Source organism: Sciurus vulgaris (genome assembly GCF_902686455.1).
Source record: "Sciurus vulgaris genome assembly, chromosome: 3".
NCBI lineage: Eukaryota > Metazoa > Chordata > Mammalia > Rodentia > Sciuridae > Sciurus > Sciurus vulgaris.
The window spans coordinates 91,209,528-91,233,419 of NC_136463.1; the positions used below are offsets into that span (position 1 = coordinate 91,209,528).

The 23,892-nt window shown below is 43.4% G+C and overlaps 1 protein-coding gene across 1 annotated transcript in view; it reads right to left on the bottom strand.

Annotated features, from left to right (window-relative positions):
* The window catches only part of LCT (lactase), a gene marked incomplete at its 5' end in the record, with an annotated part of 46,681 nt that overhangs the window by 7,338 nt on the left and 15,451 nt on the right, over nucleotides 1–23,892 (bottom strand). Inside the window, 9 exons of the mRNA XM_079135598.1 lie at nucleotides 839–973; nucleotides 3,085–3,194; nucleotides 5,166–5,362; nucleotides 6,584–6,782; nucleotides 7,060–7,350; nucleotides 10,822–11,090; nucleotides 12,069–13,619; nucleotides 15,932–16,577; nucleotides 19,732–20,458. Of these exons, the coding sequence (XP_078991724.1) occupies nucleotides 839–973; nucleotides 3,085–3,194; nucleotides 5,166–5,362; nucleotides 6,584–6,782; nucleotides 7,060–7,350; nucleotides 10,822–11,090; nucleotides 12,069–13,619; nucleotides 15,932–16,577; nucleotides 19,732–20,458 (4,125 nt within the window). The remainder of the gene's footprint in view (nucleotides 1–838; nucleotides 974–3,084; nucleotides 3,195–5,165; nucleotides 5,363–6,583; nucleotides 6,783–7,059; nucleotides 7,351–10,821; nucleotides 11,091–12,068; nucleotides 13,620–15,931; nucleotides 16,578–19,731; nucleotides 20,459–23,892) is intronic.

The following is a 23,892-nucleotide window of genomic DNA, read 5'->3' on the forward strand; positions in this document are numbered from 1 at the left end:
GACTGATGAGGCACTGAGAGAACAAGCAGAAAGGTGCTCCAGAGTCCTTATATCCCTTCTCTGGAAGTCTAACTGGTGGTTTCAGGATATATTGGGAGCCATGGGGGTAAAATGACTTATTTTTGAAGAAAGAACCTGGACAGGTTCAGAAGTACTAATTTGGAAAGATGCTTGTTGAAAAGGAACAAAACAATGTAGAAACTAGTCCTGCTTATTGTTATAGTTATAATTTATATGCTATGTACTCCTATATAAGTAATATATAGTAAAGTTGTAGATGCTGTCCACATATAACTTCTGAAATGTGGTAGCGCACACCTGTAATTCCAGTGACACAGGAGGCTGAGGCAGGAGGATCACAAGTTCAAAGCCAGCCTCAGCAAATAAGTGAGACCCTAAGCAACTTACTGAGACCCTGTCTCAAAATAAATAAAAAGAGCTGGGCTGTAACTCTGTGGTAAACTCAGTGCATCTGGGTTCAATCCCCAGTACCAGGGGAGCAGGGTCCTATTGTTTTCTAATGTTTGCTCCGTGAACATGTACTATTTGCGTAGTACAGAATAATAGTTTGATCTTTGCCTTGAAATGGGGAGTGGGGGCGGGGCTCATTGTTATTTTGACTCATAATACAAGAAGTGAGACAAATTTGGCAGGAAAAAAAACTACTTGAAAATGTTTCTGCAAACCCAGCACCTCTGTCTTCTAATCATCACTTGTGTATATGGCATCAGGAGGCCCTTTTCTGACCTTTTCAGAGAACTTTTCTTGATCTCTTGAAAAAGAGCCGGACCAAGGGGACATTTCTGTCCTTCCAAAGGCACCCTGTTGGCTGACTTACCTGTCTGCATCAAAGGAAGAGACGGAAGAAGGATAATCAAGGTTGGAGGCCAGGACGGTGGTATAGTGATTGAACCCAAAAAAGTCATAGGTGCCATTGATCCTCCTCTTCTCACTCTCTGTAAACTCTGGGAGCCTGGGTGGGTGGAATGAGTCATTAAGGGTGAGGGAAGAATCATCAGGAAGAATCATCCCTTATGAAAGAATGTTGTGGGGGGTTGCTCTGGATTCCAGGCACTTGGCTGTGGCTAAAGGCAGCTGGCAGGGAGGGGTGGCCCTGAGTACCTGAGGCTCCTCGCCCTCACAGCCTCCCTGTCCTGTGGCACTGAGGAGCCTCTCTTCCTGTTGGCAGAATGAAAGCTCACATGCCCTTTTATAAGTTCCCACTGCAGGGCCACATACACTGTATTTTCTTCCAGCATTAACATGCAAATTGTGCTACCTACAATCTGTGATAAATTCCAAAATCAAAAGCATATCTGAGGTACATGCCTCAATACTATTCCTTTATGTTAATAATGTTCTCTTCTAATTTGTATTTCCTTATTCTGACCTTTTTAAGTTCATCTGTTTTTGTTGTTGGTTTGTTTAGGTATGTGTCTTTAAAGTCTATCCTTAATCAGTAAGGGAATTTTTTTGCAAATTGAATAATTGTTGTTTGAACTTAACATGTAGCTGGGGTTTTTCCATGTTTTCTGAATGAGGAGACTTTTCTATAAAACTTTACTACTACACTCTTGTGTGCTGCCTCTACAGGTGCCTGTTAGCCACATCCTGACTGCACACACGGGCTGACAGGGAGACCCTGGCGCTTCTGGTTTAGGTATACCCAGGTGATAGCCTGCTTAGACTTTGACACCTTCCTCTTGACCTTTCTGCTATCATTAGCCTAGGGGATCAAAACCATTCCTCTCCAGGCTTTCTGAAATGCTGGGTAAAAACTAAAGCCCAGTCTCCTCATATCCTCGCTCCTCAAGGCCTGTGGCCCCAGGCCTCCCACTATGTGGCCCCAATCTCTTCACTGATACAGTTCAGTCTCCCCACTTTTAGCTGCACACACTCCATTCTTACTCTAGGCCTATACACACACCCTCATCCCTTGGGTGGAATGATCTCTGCTCAACTAAATTCTAGTTCATGTCTGATGTTCTGCCTCATCCATGAAGTCTCCTGGGTCTCTCCAGCCCACCCTGATTTCATCTGAGTTTTCTTTTTACTGAAGAAATTGAAGAATAGAATTCCATGGAATACTGTCTTCTAGCTGGCCTGTTAGCACCTAGAGGAGCCAGACTTGGACTCTTCTCCTTAATTGGCCCCACTGGCTTTGACCTGGACACATTGTAGCTGCTCACCAAAGTTGTATAATGGGCCAGAGTGCTCATTTGCTTATTGTAGACCAGAGTTAGCATGTCAGACCTCCAGGCACAACCTGTTCAGCAGGACTTGCCCTGAAAAAGCCAGGAGTGCCTTATACAGTGCAACTGGATTTTCAAATCTTTCTCAGCTGGGCTTTATGGTGGTGTTTGGGGTAAAGACTTAACGGCTATATGTGAACTCATGCCTGTTGAATTCCTTTCACCACCCTCCCTTGCACATGTGAGCTAACATAAAGTGGTATATTCCCATAAGGCCAGTGACCATCACTCTGTGCCCTTCCACACACCACACCTGTAATACCAGTTGGATGACTCTTAAACCTACAGTGTGGGTCTGGGAAGCAGACAGCCTGGCTTCAAATCTCTGTTGCTGCACTTTAACAGGTGGGTAACTTGCCCTAATCTTTGTGTCTCAGTTTACTCATCTTTAAATTAGGAATGAAAGTACCAGTGGAAGATCAATAAATGATAGCAGTTCCTGCTGTTGCTATTACTTCCTTGACAGGAAGTGGGAATACTTTGATTCAAACTATTGCCACCTGTTGAGCAAATGACAAAATGCACTAAATGAGCAGTTACTCATTGCTATCCACATTGACTCAAAAGGTGATGAAATAAGATAGGATAAGCTGGACAATTTGTCTTTGGAGTAACTTGGTAGGATTGCTAAGAGGTGGGTGCTCTTGGGACAGAGTCCCTTGCTGTTCCTAAGAATAACAATAATAGTATAATAATTGTCAAGTACAAACTTTACAAATGCCATCACATGTAATCTTCCCAGCAAGCAAAGAAATTAAGAGACGAGCTGACTTAGACATGCCTCTCTGACCCCAGCACCCATGTTCTCACCACTGTAGGCATAAGACCTCACCGCGACTTGGTGAGTCCTGCGGCCAGGCTTCTGTCACGGATTCGTGTCTTCATGACCTCGTGGTAATCTCCATTCTTGAAAATAGGATGAGCAAACCAGCCTCCCATAAACTGTTGGGGGTGGGGAACAGTCAACTTTAGTATTATAGGTGTCACTGAAAGACAGTGGTGTCCCTGCTCAGAACTCATTGCCCATAAAACCTCCCCTCTCCCCTGACCTGGTGCTCTGCTCTCCCTGTTTTGAGTAAGTGGCCTGCAGATGTTTCCACCTGCACCTGTTTGCATAGTTGCAGAATGGTCCTTAGGGCAGGGCCATGTCCTCAGTAATTACAGTGAGAGGAAAAACTGACCCCTGGCCTTGGTACTCTACAAATGCTTCCTGGCCGCCCTGAGAAGGATTGGACAGAAAAGAAAGGAGACACTCAAAAAACCCTAGGCCACCTACTCCCTCTATTACTGCAGAGCAGTTGAACTAATACTTGATCCTTATCAAAGCTCAATCAGAAGTTTCTGGGAAGGGCGGAGTTGCAAGTCTTCCCTGGCTGCCTAGGTTGATTCATGGACTTTAGGTTGAAAGCCCTGTAGTGGGGCTGGGCGCAATGGTGCACGCCTGTAACCCCAGCAACTCTGGAGGCTCAAGCAGGAGGATTGCAAGTTTGAAGCCAGCTTCAGCGACTTAACAAGGTCTGTTTCAAAATAAAATAAAGGACCAGGGATATGGCTCAATGGTTAAGCACCCTTAGATTCAATCTCCCCAAAAAAGTACCCTCCCCTCAAAAAAAAAAAAAAAGCTCTGAAGTAGGGATCTGTTCAACCTGTGTGTGTGAGTGTGAGTGTGTGTGCACATGCACACTGGGGATCAAACCTAAGGGTCTCATACATGCTAAGTGTGCATTCACCACTGAACTATACCACCCCAAAAACCTAGTTTCTTTAATGAAGTCAAGGTCACCCTTATTAGGAGGAGACATGGTACCTAAATATATAATGTTGAATGTGGGTGAGGGCAGCCTTTCACTCAGTCTGAAATGAGGCTTAGAGCACACACACACATACCCTGGTACAATGCACTGTAGGGTTACAACTTGGACCTTTGTGTGGAAGCTGATTCTAACAGGAGATGTAAATGCTGCAATCTAACGATACTGCAGTCTAACATTTCCTGAGGTTTGGGGTTTTGACTTCAGGGGAAAATATTACTGCTCTAATTCACCAGTGCTACAAATCTGAAATGAAGGATGCATTTCCTAATGTGACTGCCATTGTCAAGTACTCTTGTGAAGAGTCTGGCAATCCAGGGTTCTTCGTATCCCCCTAAGTCCAAGTGCCACAGTCTCTAGACTCCTCTGCAGACCCAAAAGTGGGAAACAATATGGAGGACGGAGACCCTCGCCTGCCTTTGGACACCAAGACATGGTAGAGGATGCCTTCTAATGCAGGGGCACTAGCAGGATCCAGGGAGAAATCTGTGAGGGCCATTCTTCACTCTCACTTTTTTGTCAGGGGCCATACTGAGACGCAGCGGGCCATGTCGCCATCTGCTTACTACTAGTGTCACTGTTTCCTGGAGTTGACCAAAAGATGCACATCCTTGGCTTAAACTCATGGAATTTACTAACGAGTTTCACAGAATCTAAAGCCCCCAATTTAAGGAATTCTTAGGCTGGACCAAATGAAATTAGATGGTGATACCCAGAGAAGTGTGCATCCCCAGCTCTGCTGGCCACTACAAACAAAGCAGAGAGACTGAAGACACAGTGCTTCTTTCTATAGATGACTTTAAATCAGTGTTACGTCCACGAAGGAATACATGTACAAATAATTTTTTAGGATTCAAAAGAAAACCCAATCCCTTATCACTGCAAACCGACAAGATAAGTAGGGCATCTCTAGTTAACAGGTTAAAAAAAAAAAAAAAAAAACTAAGGTTTTTGGTTTCCCCAAGCTCACAAAATTGGGTCATAGCAAAACTTAGCTCAGATCCTAAAGTTTTGATTCTCAGTGTAATTCTATTTTCATTAGTCCCCACTTATAGGAGGAGAAAACAGATAAAAGTAAACACTGTCCAGAATGAAACCAGACCTCCACATGTCTCCTGGCTGCCTCCACGTCCTCTTGGTTAGAGGGGTCCCTGGGCTCAGCCCAGTCACTGCTGATGGTGATGGAAATAATGCCACCTTGCTGAGCACGGTACACATCATTGTACAGATGCCAGACCTCGGCATGAGACTTTATTAGGTTGTGGCCAGCAATGTAAGGAGCAGTGTCAGAGGAGATTCCTGGAAACACAGACACATGTCAACCGAATAAGCAAGGCCAAGAGTGTTATTCCCTGCCTACAGAAGTCCCCTCTGTTTGGGAGAAAGATTTGGCATTAGGAAGAAAAATTCAAATCCTGGCTCTACCTCTTACTAAATCATGTCACTTTGAGCAAGTAATTCAGCCTTAGTTTCTTCCTCACTAGAATGGGCATCAGAGAGTGCTGGTGAGAAGGAAAGTCAAGAGTTTATGTGAAGCACCCACTGTGTCTGGCAAAGGGAAGGCACTTGATCAGTGTTGGCTTCTGTTTCTCTCCCCTAAAAGAACAGTTCATATGCCTCAAGCAGAATACACACAATAGTGTGTGCCTCAGGAGTTAATGTCTCAGAGCTCTTTGGAGACCCACATTGGAGAACTTAGCAAATGTAAGCAGCTGATGGGAAGACCGCCTAAGAGCAAACGCTATGAGAAAGGTGGCCCAATCAAGGGCCAGTGGGAGGAGCACATCTCCTGATGCTCTTTCCATGATTCTGAGGAATCACATAGATGAACACAAATTTACTCTTATCAGCTTAGAATCCAAGAAAGGGAAGTTGAATGTTTTTAAGGGGAAAAATAGGTCCACAATCCCTTGTTCAAAGCCCTGATGGCTGATGTGTTTTGGAATTAAATGTTTATTTTAGAAACATTGTATGTAATGTTTGTATATATAACCTATCACCCTAGTGGGGCCCAGGACAAGTCTCCACAGTCAAGCACACTGGTAACTCCACAGGATTTAGGAGTGCTCACACTGAGATAAGACCACAGCAGCCTCATGTGGACTCAGGTGAGGTTTCGCTAAAATTAAATGGGCTCAGGTCAGTCAAAATCAGTAATGAGGATCTTCAGGATTTGGGGTTGTGAATAATAGACCATGAACCTGTGCCGCCTAAGGAACTGTCCTTCCCTACAACAATCCGCCCACATCCCCAATTTTAAAGAGCTTCCCTCTGAGGCAGGTCAGAGTCACTGAGCAAAGAAATGAAGTCACCTTGAAGTACTAAGATGTGACATTTGTGTTCAGTAAATGTGGCATCAGAAGGGAAAACTCTGCAGCCTTGAGCAGGAGGCAGGGTTTCTGAGACACTGCTATGGGGCTTTTTTTGTTACCTCCTCCCATGCCACCTGGATTTCATGTCTTCAAGGTGTAGAGAAGCCCATGTTTCAAAGAACTGAGAAGTCAGGCCTGGGCCTTTTACCTGGTGCTCCTATTCCATTGCCATAGCCTTGGTAAGCAATGACATAGGGCTCATTCAGCGTGATCCAAAATTTCACTTTGTCTCCCAGCCTCTGGAAAATCACATCTGCATACTCTTTAAACCGCTGTACGATGGTCTCATTCTCCCAGCCTCCAACATCCTGAAGCGCCTGAGGCAGGTCCCAGTGGTACAGGGTTACCTGTGAGAAAGCCAGACTGAACTGTTCCATCGGTTATGCTTTCCATGGAAAGTCACTGACATGCGATGTGCCTACATAAAAATCAACCTTGACCCCAGAGAAGGGGGGTCAAGGTCGGAAAGAAAACTTCTGTGCTTTAATTTTATATCATGTGAATTTTTGGACAATTCAAAAATTGAATTTGAGAACAGCATTTCATTTGCATAACAACTGTTCTTCAAGCCCTGCTGACTCCCCTGTGTGGGCCTTTCCAGGGCCTGGCTAGGCCCACCCTCACCTGGGGCTTGATGTTGACAGCCAGCAGTGCATCGATGAGCCTCACGTAGTAGTTCAGGCCGGCTTCATTGATGTACTTGGTGGTTCCATCAGGGAGGATGCGCGTCCAGGATATAGAAAAACGATAGTGGGATACACCCAGATTCTGCAGGGCAACCACATCCTCGGCAATCTTGTGATAACTGTCACAGGCCACATCTCCATTGTCATCATTCTCAATCTTCATTGGTGTGTGAGAAAACGTGTCCCAAATATTAAGTCCTTTGCCATCTGCTCTCCATGCACCTTCAATCTTAAGATGACAAGACGTGGTCTAATTAAGTCATTCAGTCAAGCATTTACAAATTCCTGTCAGTGGGTGAGTCCCAAGTCAGGATGTTTCTCAGTATCACCTCCTCTGGGAGCCATCTCTTACCACCCCTCCAGTTTCTGAAGTCCCATAGATTTCTGTACAAATGTGGCACCATCACATTGAATGCCCATCCAGGATTTGCTGTATGGTGGGGTTCAGGACCAGTGAGAGCACCCACCATGTAAGCTGTCTAAGTGGAGGAGGCAGTATGGGGGGAAGATTAGGTAATGCAGGGAGATTAACAATTAAGACTATACTACAAGCTAGATTTCTCTTTATCAGAAAGCAGAAATACAAAAAGAAAATGAAAAGGCTAGCGTTAAGTGAACCTTATGGAGTTGGACTCATATTGATGATAATGGTGTGAACTCATGGTTTTAAGTATATATAGCTAAATGTGGAAATATACATAAATCTATGTGTATATATATACATATATTTCCTAGCTCTGTTCCTTGATAGGGCCCAGAAGTAATGACACCCCCAGAATAATTAGCAAATTTAGTACCAAGATCATGATTTCTAAATACTATGCTCCACTAAAAGGAGATAGGACTCATTGTAGAAAAGGCTGATTAAAGGCTGGAGCAGAAAAGGTACACGATGAGCCTGGACCATCTCACTGCCAAAAAGAATTAGAGAAGTGATCAAAGAATAATGGGCCATGTCAAAAGGACATAGGGGTCTGGGGTTGTGGCTCAGTGGTGGAGCACTTGCCTGGCATGCGTGAGGCCCTGGGTTCGATCCTCAGCACCACATATAAATAAAATGAAGGTATTGTGTCCACCTACAGCTAAAACAAACCATATTAAAAAACTAAAAAAAAAAAAAAAGGACATAGGATCCAGGGTTGGAAGAGTACTTGCCTAGCATGCCCAAGGCCCTGGGTTTAATCCCTAAGACAGCCAAAAACAAAAGCAAAACAAAAATTGTCTAGAATCCAGCTAAAAGCCACTCCCCCTGGAAAAATCTGATACAACTAAATAATTTGAGCAAATGAGCCAGGTACATTGGTACATGCCTGTAATCTCAGCAACTCAGGAGGCTGAGGCAGGAGGATCACAAGTTTAAGGTCAGCTTCAGCAACTTAGCGAGATCCTGACTCAAACTAAACATTGGGAAAAAACCAAAGAGCTGGGGATATAGCTCAGTGGTAAGGCACCCAGGGCTTCAATCCCTACTACCAAAATTAAATTAAGTAAAAAGTATAATACATTGGATAAAATAGGATTCCAACATCATAACAATGACATATATGTAAATATATATCGATATGTGTATTTACATATACATCTTAAATATGTATACTGATACATATTGATTTATATATAAACTATAAATAAATAAGAGAAAAGAGACTGTAGGGCTGGGGTTGTGGCTCAGTTGTAGAGCGCTAGCCTAGCACATATGAGGCCCTGGGTCCAATCCTCAGCACCACATAAAAATAACATAAAGGTATTATGTCCACCTGCAATTAAGACAAAATATTTAAAAAAAAGAGATTGTCATCTAATAAATATAAAATAAATGATGATTTTGAAAAAAAAATCACTATTTGTTAATCATTATAGTAATAGTTGATTCAGGCAAAAAGTATTAACAGTTCCTAAAACTAGTGGGTAAAATTTGATGAGGGACATATTTACATAGTATCCAAGTAGCTCCTTACAAAATGCTTAGAAGTATAAAATAGTTATTTATTTTATGGAAGAGAATCCAGGTAGATGACTCTTTTTTTTCATGTAATAAAATAAGTTTCAATAATGTATGTGCATATGTATACACATTTAAGTATCTGTAAATATATACATGCACACATATGTACCTATGTGTACATACACAGAGATAAGTAAATACAGTAAGAAGTAAGCAATTGAGTCTCGGAAAGAGTATATGGGAATCTTCTGTACTATTTTTGTTACTCTTCTCTATGTCTATAAAGATTTCCCAATGAAAAACTTTTTTTTTTTTTTTTTTCAGAATACACAGCCCTGGAGGGCGACAGCTGGTACTCTAGGCAAAAGCCCACACTATGAGCACTTCCCATTCATTCCTGATTCATGTGCCTCACACTTTGCCCATCAAATATTCAGTGTCACAAATGGTGAGAATCGTGCCTCTTGACTGCCATGATAAATGGGAATGGATACTCAATGACAACTTAAAAACTCAAGATGTGAGGCGGCTAAAATATTCTCAAGACACTCCCTGCCCTTGTAAGACAGGGTTTAAGAATGCACCAAAGCCTGTAGCCCATAGCCTTGGAGAAATCTCTAGTCCTTTCTATGTTCCTTGTAAACCCAAGGGACAGTAGTTCTCCCCTGGGGTCATTTTGCCCTCAAGGAGACAGTTAAAAATGTCCGTACAAAAGTGTCTGGACAGCTTCAGTTATTACAACAAGCATCGCGGCCAGGCAGGGTGGGGAGCTGTGGAGAATCTACTGGCATCTAGTGTATAGAAGCCACAGATGCTGCTAAACATCCTACAGTGTACATGACAGCCCCCATAACAAGGAATTATCCATACAAAACATCAGTAACGCCTATCGAGAAACCCTAAGACAGAGGATTCTGTTTGCCTGTCATTAGCAGGATCCAACTTCTTGGCATTTCCTCAAGTGAACATTTTGTATAAGGTGTGGGCCAGAGTACCAAAGAGGATTGAGATCTGGGGTTTCCTTGATCCTCTAAACAGGGCACATGAACAGTTTTTATGTTTTCCCACTAATTAACTCTTAGTTAAATGTCTGTCAGAATTTGGCCTGAGATTTTCCTTATCACTTGGTAACTCAGTCATCTGGGAGTAGCTAACCCTCACCTTCCTAAAACATTTTGAGCAGTGATGGTCATATAGAAGACCCCCATAGGCTCAGCACCCTGTCCAGGTCCACACTAAGCATACTGAGCCCTATTCCTATATCAGAGAAGATAAATAGAGGTAGGAACCCACCACTAATTAGCTGCCCAGCAAGGCATTCACTGCTCTTTATCTTTCATTATTCCAAAAATAAGAATAAAACCATCTTTGGTATAAATGAGCCTTGTGTGGCATGAAAACATAACAGCCTCATGTTATATCATCAGAAAAAGCCCAGGCCCAGGTTTAGAACTAAACCAGGTGATCTGCCTGCTTGGAAGGACCAGGTAAGGAAGAGAGGCGTCCCAGTGGAGACTCTGCATATGTGCATGTCTTTACCTGTGCTGGTGACCAGGCTCCGCCTGTTCCATCTGGCTCTACAGGCACTCAGCACAGCCCACCTAACCATGCTGGTCTGACCAAATTTGGGGAAGCTAGACTGTCCAGGAAGAGGCCCTGGACAGTGGCCCCAAGCCTTGCCCCCAGCACATGCTCTGTCAGGGGCAGGGATTTGGGGATATGGTTCATGGTGTTGATGGGCCCTGAACTCCCCACCTGATATGAAGCAGATGATGTACTCCAGATGAAGCCCTCTGGAAACTGTCCATATAGGAATTCATCCTCCTTGGGCAGTGGCATGCCATTGTTGGTAATGACCTCTGTGTAGTATCTGGCAGAGGCTCTTGCTGTGCGAGGTCTGTTCACATTATTGAAGTCAACATGGTACAGTCCAAACTTGACTGTGTAGCCAGACAGCCACTCAAAGCTGTCCATCAGAGACCAGGCGGAATACCCTCGAAGGTCTACACCATCAAGCCTGTAGGCTGGGAACATCCCAAAGAGAGCAGAGAAGAGCTTTACATCAGGAGGCAGAATCTCCAAGAACCCCAGCCAAGTACTGGTTCCTCAATTCAAGGCAATGACCCTAAACCATCAAGTTGTGCACGAAGTAACATAAGCCCTAAAAGACACACACCTTGTGGATCTTACTTTGTTTTAGATGTGTTTTTAGTTGTAGATGGACACAACATCTTTATTTATTTTTATGTGGTACTAAGGATCGAACTCAGTGGCTCACACATGTAAAGCAGGCACTCTACCACTGAGCTACAGCCCCAGACCCTGGATTTTACTCTTTGCCATCTCTGATGATCCTACAGTATTAATGACTGATCTTGGCAAAATCAAATTCTTTTGTTAAGGTAAAGAGACATGTCCTGAATTTAAGACCTCAGTTGAGTTATAAGTTAAGCATGGGGGCCTGGGGATTATAGCTCAGTTGGTAGAGTACTTGCCTTGCAAGCACAAGGCCCTGGGTTCAATAGTTGGTAGAGTGCTTGCCTTGCAAGCATAAGGCCCTGGGTTCAATCCTCAGCACCAAAAAAAAAAAAAAAAAAAAAAAAAGTTAAGCACAGGTATTTGCATTTAAAGAAGAGTTTTTTGTTGTTGTTGTTGTTGTTCTGAGGTACGTGGAACCCATGAAAATAGAAGCTCCATTAGGGGAGAAATTTATGTTTTGTTTCCTGCTACAGCCTCAGCACCTAAAATAAAACTTATCAACATAGTAATTGCTCAATAATGAAAAAAATGGACCCAGGAATATATTCTTTTTGGGTATATACATCCTTCTGTGTATATACATTTGTACATTTTCCCTGGGGAGAGGGAAATTTCTCAGGGGATGTATAACTCCCAAACAAGGTAAGGAATTATGGAGTTAAGGCATGAAAGAGACTTTGAAAGCACACTGCTGAACTATTTCAGGCACATGACATACAGATTTTTTTAGGACCCTCACATACCTTTCAAAGCTTCATTGATATAGGTTTTGTGGTAAAATATCCTATCAGTGTCTTCCACTGCTGGATTTGTCAGCCCTGCTCCATTTTCTGTGATGTAAATGGGGATGTCACCATATTCTTCCTTGATCCAATTCAGCAGTCTCCGTGTCCCCCAGGGCACAGCTGGGTTAAATGCCGTGGCAATCCATGCAGGGTCCTCCTCCTCAGTCATCTCCTGGTCATCTTGGTAGGAGGGTGGGTTTAGCCTAGATGTTTTGTACTGCACGATTCTGGAAGAGTAGGTGTTGAGGCAGAAGACATCTGCTGTACCCCTGATATATGCCTTCTCTTCCTCAGTGAAGCTTGGCAGGCGGGAGTTGGCCAAGTGCTGTAGTTCACTCCTATTCCCCACTTTCCACTTCATGGCATCAGGATAGTCTCCGTTCCTAAAAATGGGGTGGGCAAACCAGCCCAGGGAGAACTGTAGCATTCGGTCAGCTGCTTCTACATCTCTTGGGATCCCTAGTGACTTGGGTTCTGCCCAGTGTGCACTAAGGCTCATTGAGATGACCCCATTCTGCGCCTGCCGGTATTTCTCATCGTAAGTGTGATAGACTCTGGCATGAGCTTTGATGACTGCATGGCCAATCCTGTAAGGGGCCCAGCCTGGGTCCTGCACATTTGGGGGAAATTCCCCTGAGCCGTAACCCAACCATGCCTGGTAGGTGGGCTCATTAAAGGTCATCCAGAACTTGACTCTGTCACCAAAGGTCTGGAAACAGAAGTCTGCATAGCTGTCAAACAACTCAATCAAGGAAGGATTCTCCCAACCTCCAATATCCTGGAGGGCCTGGGGCAGGTCCCAGTGAAACAGTGTTACCATGGGAGAGATGTTGCTTGCCACCAAATCATTGATCAGTCTATTGTAATAACTGACACCATGACTGTTGATAGAATCGATTCTCCCATTTGGGAAAATCCGAGACCAGGAGATAGAGAAGCGATAGGCCTTCACCTTCAAAGTTCGAAGCATATTCAGATCTGCCTGTAGCTGGTTATAACTGTCACAGGCTATGTCTCCAGTGGCATTGCCTTCCACATTGCTCCCTGATGTATGGGTAAAGTTATCCCAAATGCTGGGGCCTTTGCCATCAGCATCCCAAGCTCCTTCAATTTGATAGGCTGAAGAGGACACGCCCCACAGAAAGTCATCCCGGAAGGTGCCATGATAGAACAAGTCTCTTTCAAACTTGGGTTGGTTGGAGAACTTTTCCCAAACTACTTTAGCCTTGGATGGCACCTCTGATGGAAAATTGAAAGTTTTGGTCTTGGAGGGGAAGTCTGCTGTTTTACGTGGTGGCAGTCTTCTTACTACTGGGGCAAGGAAACCATTCTTTTCAATGATGCTGGTGAAAAAGTAGGCAGATTTCCTGGGAGTCCTTGACTTGCTGCTGTCATTGAAATTGACATGGTACAGCCCAAATCTCTGGCTGTAACCAGAGGAGCCTTCAAAGCCATCCATGAAGGAACGAGCAATATAAGAACGCACATCCACTGCATCCTCCTTGATAGCTGTGAAGGAGACAAAAATCAGGGTTATTTTTAAATAAAATATTCATTATTGAACAAGTATAAGTAAGCTAGTGTCGCTTTAAAATTTCTTTCTTCTATCTTGAAAGTTTTGCAGGTGGCTTTGTTTACCCCTCAAATTTAATTCTTTTTTCTCTTCAGAATGAGCACAAGGAAAATTTACATGACATTCCCAGAACTGCAGGTCACCTTCATGGCCATAAATCTCAACCCAAAGCAGAATTCTTGCCTTAAACGAATAGAATATATTCCATCTGCTAGCATTAGGAGGCTTGGTTTTATATAATATACATAAATCACAATTTTTAAACTGTTTTTGTTTTTCCCTGTTTACATTCAGTAATATTGGCATAAAATGATGACTCAATCCATGTCAAAAAAAAAAAGACTAAAGAAAATTTATTCCCTGGTATAGTGCATATGTCCAACTCCTAACCCCAGGTAATTAACAGTCCCAAGACGAGGTCATTCTGGGTTAACTGGGTAAACCCTAACTCTGACAACAAGTGTGACAAAGGAGAGGGTCATGTGAAGATGGAGGCAGGGTCTAGAGTGATGCAGGTACGAGCCAAGGAATACCTGGAGCCACCAGAATCTGTAAAGAGCAAAGAAGGATTCTCCCTCACAGATTTTGAAGGGAAACTAGCCATACCAATACATCAATTTTAGACTTCTAGCTTCTAGACCTATGAGATAATAAATTTCTGTTATTTTAAGTCACCAAGCCTGTGGTAATTTGTTATAGCAGCCCCAGGATACCAATTCCCCTAACTCACCTCCAATTTGCCAAATGATCTAGTAAATCAACCCAAAACCAGAGGAAAAGTAAAAAGACAATAGCTGTGGAGGGCTCCAACATGGAGCCAGTGAAGAATTAGGTCTATTTTTATCAAACTATACAACCTCTCAACAAACAGATTGATTGTATAAGAGGTAAGTAACATTGTTCATTCAATACCTAAGTTAGTAAGCACCTACTTTGTTCAAGGTCCCTGCTAGGCTCTGGGGACACAAGGATCATCAAAGTCATTATAGCTTAGTGGGCAGAGGGAAGAACTGACCCAGAAATAAAGGCCTCTGGTTCCAATCACTGCCTATTTGGGTGTGTAAATCTCTCAAAGAATGGGATTTTGGAGTTGTCCTGTGAGGATAATATTGGCTTGTCTTTACTGCACAAGGCTATTTCAAGGATCCTTGAGATAATGTCTCAAAGGAATTCCAAGATTATCAAAGAAGAAAAACAGAATTGTAACTAACACTGAGATATGTACATATGAAGTATAGAGGGCTGCCTGGCCTCCTAAGGTGTCTCCATTCCTTACTGCAGTGCCCTAGACAGGCACATATCACTAATCGACTTTCTCTCTGAATTTAGACAGTCTTTAAACCATGTCAACACAGCCCTGTAGTCAAATAGCTGGCCACTCACTAGTAATGACTATGACTATGTTGTGAGATAAACCTATTTGTTATCCTTTTTCATTTGGAATAAAAAGACATAAGAAATGGTATGTTAGAGGTAACAATGAAGCTGTAGATATGGGTCAACTAGATCATGCGGAATGTAGATTTTAGAAAAAGTTAAAGGAGATGGTTATCAGTGTGGTTGGAGCAATGAGGGAAGATTTAGTAGGTTGGAATCCCATCTTAAGGGTCCACATACCATGAATGACCTTGTCATTCTATACTTCAATTCTTTGCCTACATCCCTCTGTAGACTGTGAATCCGCTATGGAAAGGCTAATGTTTGTTCAACATTGTACTCCTACTGTCTTACACAATGCCTGGCATGTAGTAGGCACTCAATATTTGTTTTTAAAATGCATTAAAAATGGTAAGATTTACTGGGTACAGAGGCATGCACTTGTAATTCCAGCAACTCAGGAGGCTGAGGCAGGAGGATTGCAAGTTTAAGGCCAGCCTCAGCAAATGAGCAAGACCCTGTCTCAAAATTTAAAAAGCTGGAGTTATAGCCCAGTGGTAAAGTGCCCCTGAGTTCAATATCCAGTAACAACAAGAACAATAACAAGATAAGAACTTATGGTTTCTAAGACTCAGGTGGGCCAAATGTAGAAGGGTGGTGTTTTAGGGAACAGGACTACAGGAATAAAGACATAAGCCTCTAGGGAAAATACAGAGTTAGAAGGATGATGTGAAGAACTCCCCACCACTGATACCAACACTGCTTTTTTGACTTTGTTTCCCTGGGATACCACCTTTGTCCACTTAAACAGAACTCTGATGACTTGGAGGAAAAACACCTCCCACCCTGCCAGCATATCCACTGTTCTTACCCTTGAGCACCTCATTGATATACCGGTTGAAGTAGTCCACTCTCAAGGAATCATCAAAGAGATCTTCACTCTCCCCTACGGGCATGCCATTCCCAGCCAGGTAGATTGGAACTTTTCCTCTTGTGTATTCCAGGGACACAAACTGCAACAGCCTCCTAATACCCCAGGGCACTATGCGAATCCAAGGAGATGAAGTTTGGGGCCATGCAGGGTCCACATGCTGGGTGAAACCTCCAATATTATCATAGCTGGGGATGCAGGTATCTTGTTGGGCCTTGCTGATGAGGCGGGAGGTGTAATGTGACAGACCCAGAAAGTCAGCAGAGCCTTTTAAGAGCTGCTTCTCTGCCTCGGTGAACTCAGGGAGCTGGACCACAGGATGGGGACACTGTGTGTTTATCCGTTGAACCTGGGCCCTTAGGGTGGCAGGGTAGTCTCCATCCACAAAGATAGGGTGTGCAAACCAGCCCAGCATGAAGTGCAAGAAGCGCTCAGAGGCTATTAGGTCCTCAGGTCTGTCTGGAGACAGGGGTTCTGCCCAGTGTGAGTTCAGCACAATGCCCACACGCCCCTGCTGCTGAGAGCGATGGTGACTGTTGTAGTGGTGCCAGGTTCTAGCATGAGCCTTGAGGATCGAGTGAGCCACCTTGTGAGGAAGAAAGAAGGAAACACAATGCTTAATGCCGATGCCAACGTCAACAACAGCACTAACGAGCCAAAAACAAGTCAACAATAACATCAATAAGTTAACACCAATGTCAATATCAAGTCAACAACACGTGTGGTCAACATGACATCAACACTTAATTCCAACAAGTCATTAACAATTCGACATTAACACCAGGGTCAATAATGTCAATGAGTCAATAAAAACATCAAAAGTCAACAACAAGGCTGATGCTTTGTCAACATCAGCCAAGTGTGGGGGTGCCTCCCTATAAGCCCAATGACTCAGAGGCTGAGGCAGGAGGATCACAAGTTCAAAATCAGCCTCAGCAACTTAGGCCTGTCATAAAATAAAATTAAAAGTAACAAAGGCCAGGCTGGGGTTGTGGCTCAGTGGTAGAGCACTTGCCTGGCATGTGTGAGGCACTGGGTTCAATTCTCAGTACCACATATACGTAAATAAAATAAGGGTCCATCAACAACTGAAAAAAAAATAGTACCAAAGGCCTATGGATGTAGCTGATAGGTAAAACTTTCTCTCCTGGGTTTAATTCCCAGTACTGTGAGGGAAAAAAAACACATTGTCAACAATATCAACCCCATTGTTAACAAACCAAGGAGAAAACAAGTTAACAGTTGAACATCGACAAATTGACACCAACATCAACAACCACCTGTCATGCAATCCTTTCAACAACTTCATATGGCAAGTACAGTTAATGCCACTTTACATGTGAGGAAAACAAGACCAATGTAGGTGTAGTAACTCTACATGGCTACAGTCAGGAGTGATTGAGAATATCAAAACCAGGCAGTCTGACTCCAGGCCTGTTTGTCACTCACAATGCTATTCTGCCTCTATACTCAATAAGTGGTTATTGGGCTGGGGCTGTAGCTCAGTTGGTACAGTGCTTACCTTGCAAGCACAAGGCCCTGGGTTAAATCCCCAGCACCGCAAAAAAAAAAAAAAAAAAAAAAAAAAAAAAAGTTATTATTGAACAATTAATCCAGAGTAAAGGGGTATTATTTTAATTAATGCACAAGGGAGAAGACTACTTTTTCTAGCCTACTTGTTCTGTATTCTTCTTAAATCTATAAAGAAAAACAATAACCAGGAACTACCCCACATAGTGCTGGGAATGGAACCCAGGGCTTCATGGCATGCTAGGCAAGTGATCTACCACTGAGCTGCATCCTCAGCCCTCAGAGTCTCATTATAGACTTAGCTCATCATCTTACAAAAGTTATCAGTTTCCCTGGTGCAGCATCATGGGGCAATAGGGCAAAAATGGAGTGGTATGGAGTATAACAGCTTACATTCATATCATGACTCTGTCAATAACTTGCTCTATATAAACTTGAACCATCTGCTCCCTTAATTTCAGCTTGTCTACAAGAACTGTACAATTATGGATCCATGTAGGAGGATTAAGTGAGATTAGCATACGTAAACTACAAAGCAAAAACTTGGAGTACTAAAGGGAAGTTGATAAATCTTAGTTTTTTTTCTTTTTTATCATCTGAAAAGGTTGACACTTTTGAAAAATTTCATACTAAAATGTGGCCTGGGAAGCAACACTCCTGGCTTCTTATGTCCTGAATGTTAGTCCTTAATTAAGTCCTAAACGCCACTTGCAAAATGCTCCTTTCCAAAATGCAGGAATGGGCCCCTTCTTAACTAGTCTGTGCTGGGCAGGGTGCTCAGTGGGCATTTCATAGAGTCATTTATTCATGATGTTCCAGTTCACTCTTATTGTGAACATTTCAAATTGTTCTACTTTTATTACGTGTGCCACTAACATCTCTCCCAGAAGGTTATGACATGTTGAAGACATGGCTGAATCTCTCTCCTTAACGCCTAGAACAGAACCCAAAGTATGACAGGGAAACCAGTCTAACAAGTCTATCCTGAAGAATCTTGCCAGGGAAAGCTGTTGGGTTTTCTGGGAGATTCTGAAAGAAAAGGGAAATGATGGTAAGAACCCATAATAACCCACTTGAAATTTGGTCTGCAGAGCTAGGCATTGTGGTGTATGCCTGCATTCCCAGTTACTAGGGAAGCCGAGGCAGACAGATTGAGCCCAGCCAGGAGTTTAAGACCAGCCTGGGCAATACATGAGAGCCTGTCTCAAGAAAAAAAAATTAAAAATTGGTCCCATCATGTCTATCTCCATCTTGTTGAAATGATATCCTGGGGCTGGGGTTGTGGCTCAGTGGTAGAACGCTGGCCTGGCATGTGTGAGGCCCTGGGTTTGATCCTCAGTACTGCATATAAATAAATAAAATAAGCACCCATTGAAAACTAAAAAAAATTTCAAAAAAAAAAAAAAAAAAAAAGAAAGAAAGAAATGATATCCTGATTGCCTTCTAGAAAGCTACCTCTTCCACCCCACTTCCCCATCTCCCAGTCAGTGTGGGTAGATCCTGGGATCTTGACCCAAACTAATTAGTCATTAGTCCCCTAGCTGAGATCCAGAGATGGACTCAGGAGTGTGCATGTGGTCACCCAGAGACCAGGAGATAGGAGACCAAAGCAGAGTTGCCGCCCAGGGATCCCAGGAATAAAGCCAACAAGGGAAATGAGAGAGAAAACTACTGGGTCTGAAACAGTTGTTTGTGCCCCGATCAAGTTCCATCTTGACTAAGCTAAAACCAAGATTTTTCAGTTTCCTGAATTCACAAATTCCTCCTTGCTTAACACGAGCCCTAGGTGACATAAGAAACTTGTCTTTTTTTTTTTTTTAAATAAGTGCAGGCCTGGGGATGCACTCTATCCAAGCTATGCCTCCAGCTTAGGGATTTAACTTTGGAGTTAGGAAGAGAGTCTCAGAACCTGGCTTTCGACCTGCAACCCAACAGTGATGTCATCATGAACATATTGTTTATCAGCTCTGAGCCCCAATTTTCTCATCCATCAGGACAATTCTAAGGATGAAATAATTTTTCTAAAGGGATAGTACAGTGTCTAGACAAAATAAGGTGATTAATATATGGTTTCCCTTCCCTTCCTTTGATTTCCTTTAAAGACTAAAAAATAAAGACTCGTTCATATAAAACAGACAGATAAAATTACTTTCTTCCAGCCAAATGTGTTTTTGCCCCCAATTAGGAGCTGTGGTGGAAATAAGCACTACCTTAAAAGAGGCCACTCCTGGGTCTGAAATGCCTGGTGCGTGTTGGCCAGTGCCATAGCCTGCATAGCTCATCACCCACGGCTCGTGGAAGGTCACCCACAACTTCACACGGTCCCCAAAAGTGGAGAAGCAGAAGGCTGCATAATCCAAGAAGGCATCCACCACGCTCTCATTTTGCCATCCACCATGATCGTGCAGGGCCTGAGGCAGGTCCCAGTGGAACAGTGTCACCATGGGCTCGATTCTTGAGTCCAGCAGGCTGTCAATCAGCTTGTTGTAGTAGGCAACACCTCGGAGGTTGGGGCTGCTTCTGTGCCCAGTGGGGAAGATCCGGGACCAGGAAATGGAGAACTTGTATACTTGAGCCCGGAGGCCACGAAGCAGGGTAACATCAGAGACTGGCTTGTGGTAACTATCACTGGCCACCTTTGGTGTTGCTTGACCCTTGATGGCTTTCAAATGCGCATATTGGTCCCAAATGCTCGCCCCTCTCCCATCCTCAGCCCAGCCTCCTTCCACATTAAAGGCTCCTGTGGAGACACCCCAGAGGAAGCCTTCTGGAAAAACATCCTGCAGGAAGGCATCCCTTTCTTCCCTGGACTGGTTAGCAAAGGTTTCCCAGACTCTGTGGTAGGCTGAGCCTGAGTACAAGGACCCATCTGCCATCTCCTGGTCCTGCTGCTGGTCAGTCTGAAGGGCCAGGCTTTTAGTCAGAGAACAAGATACACTGTGGGATTGAAGTGACACAAAGGAATAATTAATGACTTGGAGTTATAAATATCCCCATACTGATGAATAGGGTTAACGTATCTAATCTGTAAAGATTTCAGAAACACTAAGTCAAATGCCAAGTTCACAAAGTCATGGGCAGGAAATGACTGTTAGTTGGGGAAATTGTTATTATGACCCCTTCCTACATGAATAATTATTGTTCCCCATGTTAGTCTACCCTTTTATCTTCAGTTCTGATACCAAACTTTATTCTTCTTATAATTTATTGTGTAAAACAACTAATAATAAGGATTTAAATTTCTTAAGCCTATATTCTGTGCCAGTCACAGTACTAAGAATATATGTATATTACTTCATTTAATTTTGATAACTAATTTATGAGATAGGTATTACAATTAACCTTCATCCTGCAGAGGAAGAAACAGACTTAAAGAAATGCATACCTTATAAGCCTCAGGGGCCAGCAGTTATTTACCAGCTGGTACAAGAGTATTTCAATAATGAAACTGTGGGTACAGCTCTCCTGCTAAGTACCAACTAGCTGGGCATGGTGGCACATGTCTACAATTCTAGCAACTTAGGAGGCTGAAACAGGAGGATTGCAAGTTTGAGGCCAACCTCAACTTAACGAGACCCTGTCTCAAAATAAAAAATAAAAAGAGCTGGGAAAGGGGAATACTGGGGAATGATATTGGCCAAATTATATTGTTAGAATGTGTGCATGTACAAATACGTAACAATGAAGTCCACCATTACATACAATTACAATGCACCAACAAAAAAATTTGGAAAAAAAGGAGTCTGAGGATATGGCTCAGTGGCAGAGCAATTGCTTAGTATATGCTAAATCCTGGATTCCATCACCAGTATAATGAAAACAAAAACCAAGTATGTACCAACTAAATAGCAGTCTTGTCTATAATCTCTTTTCTTCCTCGTGCTATGTATTGCAAACATGATGTCAGGAGCTACATCTGAGACCAATCAACCAGACTTAAGGATGAAAAATAACAAGATAGGAGACTGGACTCCTGGTGAGTGTGACTTCTCCTTGACCCCAAAGCTTGCAAGTGGTAGTACAGTCTGTGTTTTTAACCATGTACCATTATGTATGTGTGTAAATGTCTATGATTATGTGCATGTATTATATATTTGAAATAAAACCTCACATAAGCCAGGCACAGTGGCACATGCCTATTATCCCAGACACTTGGACGGCTGAGGCAGGAGGATGGCAAGTTCAAATCCAGCTTTGGAAACTTAGTGTGGTGCTAAGCAACTTAGCACAGCCCTGTGTCAAAAAACAAAAGGGTGGGGGCTGTGGTTGTAGCTCAGTGGTAGAGCACCCCTAAATTCGATCCTCACTACCAAAACAAAAACAAACAACACACACACCTACACAAAGTGCTATCCTTACATGCAATGTAGCCTATTTTCTATTTTATTCTAGTCTATCTCCCATTCTGTTCCTTTCTTTTAAAAAAGTTTTGGGTTGTCATCCTCTAAATTGATTTTACTTTTAATGAGTTCAGCTTTGCGGGCTGGAAAGCACCACACCACAGCATACTGCAAACTGTACCCAGAAGAGGGCAACCTTGAGGAAAAGCTGGCAGAAGTGTCTATCCACAAAAGAGAAGACACACGGGGAAAAGGAGGTGGAGGGCGAGAGCATCTCCCTCTGAGGGCTTCCATGTGAAAGGAGATGACCCTTATACCAGGTTGGCCCAGAGCACACAACTGGCAGAAGTGACAGTGACACTGGAGAAGGGTCTCCCTTCCAAGGGGGACACAGGGTGAGTCAGACCCCCAGTAGGGGTCTTCTGGACCAAGCTCCTCTGCTTTACCTAGCATCAATTTCCCCATGTTTGCTAGAGCAGTGGAGAAGGGGAAACTCTATGTATGGTTGTGGATTATCCAAAACGCATGTGTTGTGGAGCAAAACCAGGTGTGTGGGAGCTGCTCCTCAGCGCCCAGCCGCAGCTGTGCACCCATGCAGGCAGCATAAGCCTGCCTGATCATAACCTCACTCAGCCCTCTGACCCTGACTCTGAACTCTTGACATAGAGGAAAGGAGGTCTGAGGAAATAAACTGCCCTGGATGAAACAGATCTTGGAGCAGGGAGTCTGGGGTTTGCCTAACTTAGGAAAGATTTAGTGTACTAAGAAGCACTCCGTGCCCAGAGATTCCAAGTGCCCCCACTTCAGCCCACCTGCCTCACAGATTCCCAAACAATGCTCTTCTGTCCCTTTGGATGCAGGGCTGTCTCCCCTGCTATGCTCTGGGTAAGTCTTTTGGGGACCTCTCTGCCTCACCTGTGAAATCTAAAATTCTCAAAGGAGAAAACTGGTAGTCCTGAATCCTCCCCTGCTGCCCCTCCACCAGGAGGTCTCCATTCACATCCAACTGAGTCAAGGTCCCTGCTGTAAACCAATGTTGGAACATCCCTTCAGGAGAAATGCAGTGAGATCAGGGTGTTGGAGAGAACCTCAGAGCTGGTGTCACTTGTGTTTTGTACTTTTTGACCTCTCAGGGAACCCATTCTACTTTGGTCTGGTTTTTTGTTTGTTTGTTTGTTTGTTTGTTTGTTTGTTTTTTCCTGCCAGGAGACATAGCCCAGCACTCCTTTGTGGTCTGTGTGGTCAGGGAGAAAATGTGACCTGTCTGCTCACTGCCCTGATTTGCATACTCAGCAGAAAGTCTGACATATGGCAGCAACTCAAGATCTATTAAACTCAACTGATGATTTGAAATGAGTTGAAAAGATGGAATGATAAGAAGTGATTATGGCTCAGTACAGTCAAGTGATAGAAGAGGAAAGATACAGAGAGGTGGTGGCACCACTGTTTATGAAATGTCAGGGATGAATGACAAGGAGAGCTCTAGCTGAGGGTATGGGAGCCAAATGATTGTCTCCAGTCTGTCCTACCTTACAGCATGGTGTGTAAAGTCCACCTGTGAAACACCCTGAGGGAGTGCTGAGGTTGTGGGGAATTTCCAGTGCCACCTTCCACACCATCCTTTTCTTGCTCATTTGAAATGGGATATGACATAATTACGGGGCTAATGTCAAATCTCCAATTTCTTTTAAAGTATGTCATTTACAAACCTTGATATTTTAGTCATTGATAAATTATTTGCAGTCTCATCATTGATTAAAACCTCCATCGTGAGAACCGTTAAGGTAGGCTTCTGCAAAACTGGCCCTTCTGTCTACACTGTCTCCAGTGAGAAAGACATTTCACAATAAGGAAATGGGGGCAAGAACTCACTTCATGAAACTAGTGGGATGGTTGGCTCTATGTTTAACCTGGCCTCTTCTCCATATGCACTGCTTCCAAGATCTTAAACTAGAAGCAGGGATTCAAATCTCAGCTCTGCTAATTGTGTGCAGCTGGAGTGAACCGACAACAGAGGAAGCCAGACCGTGG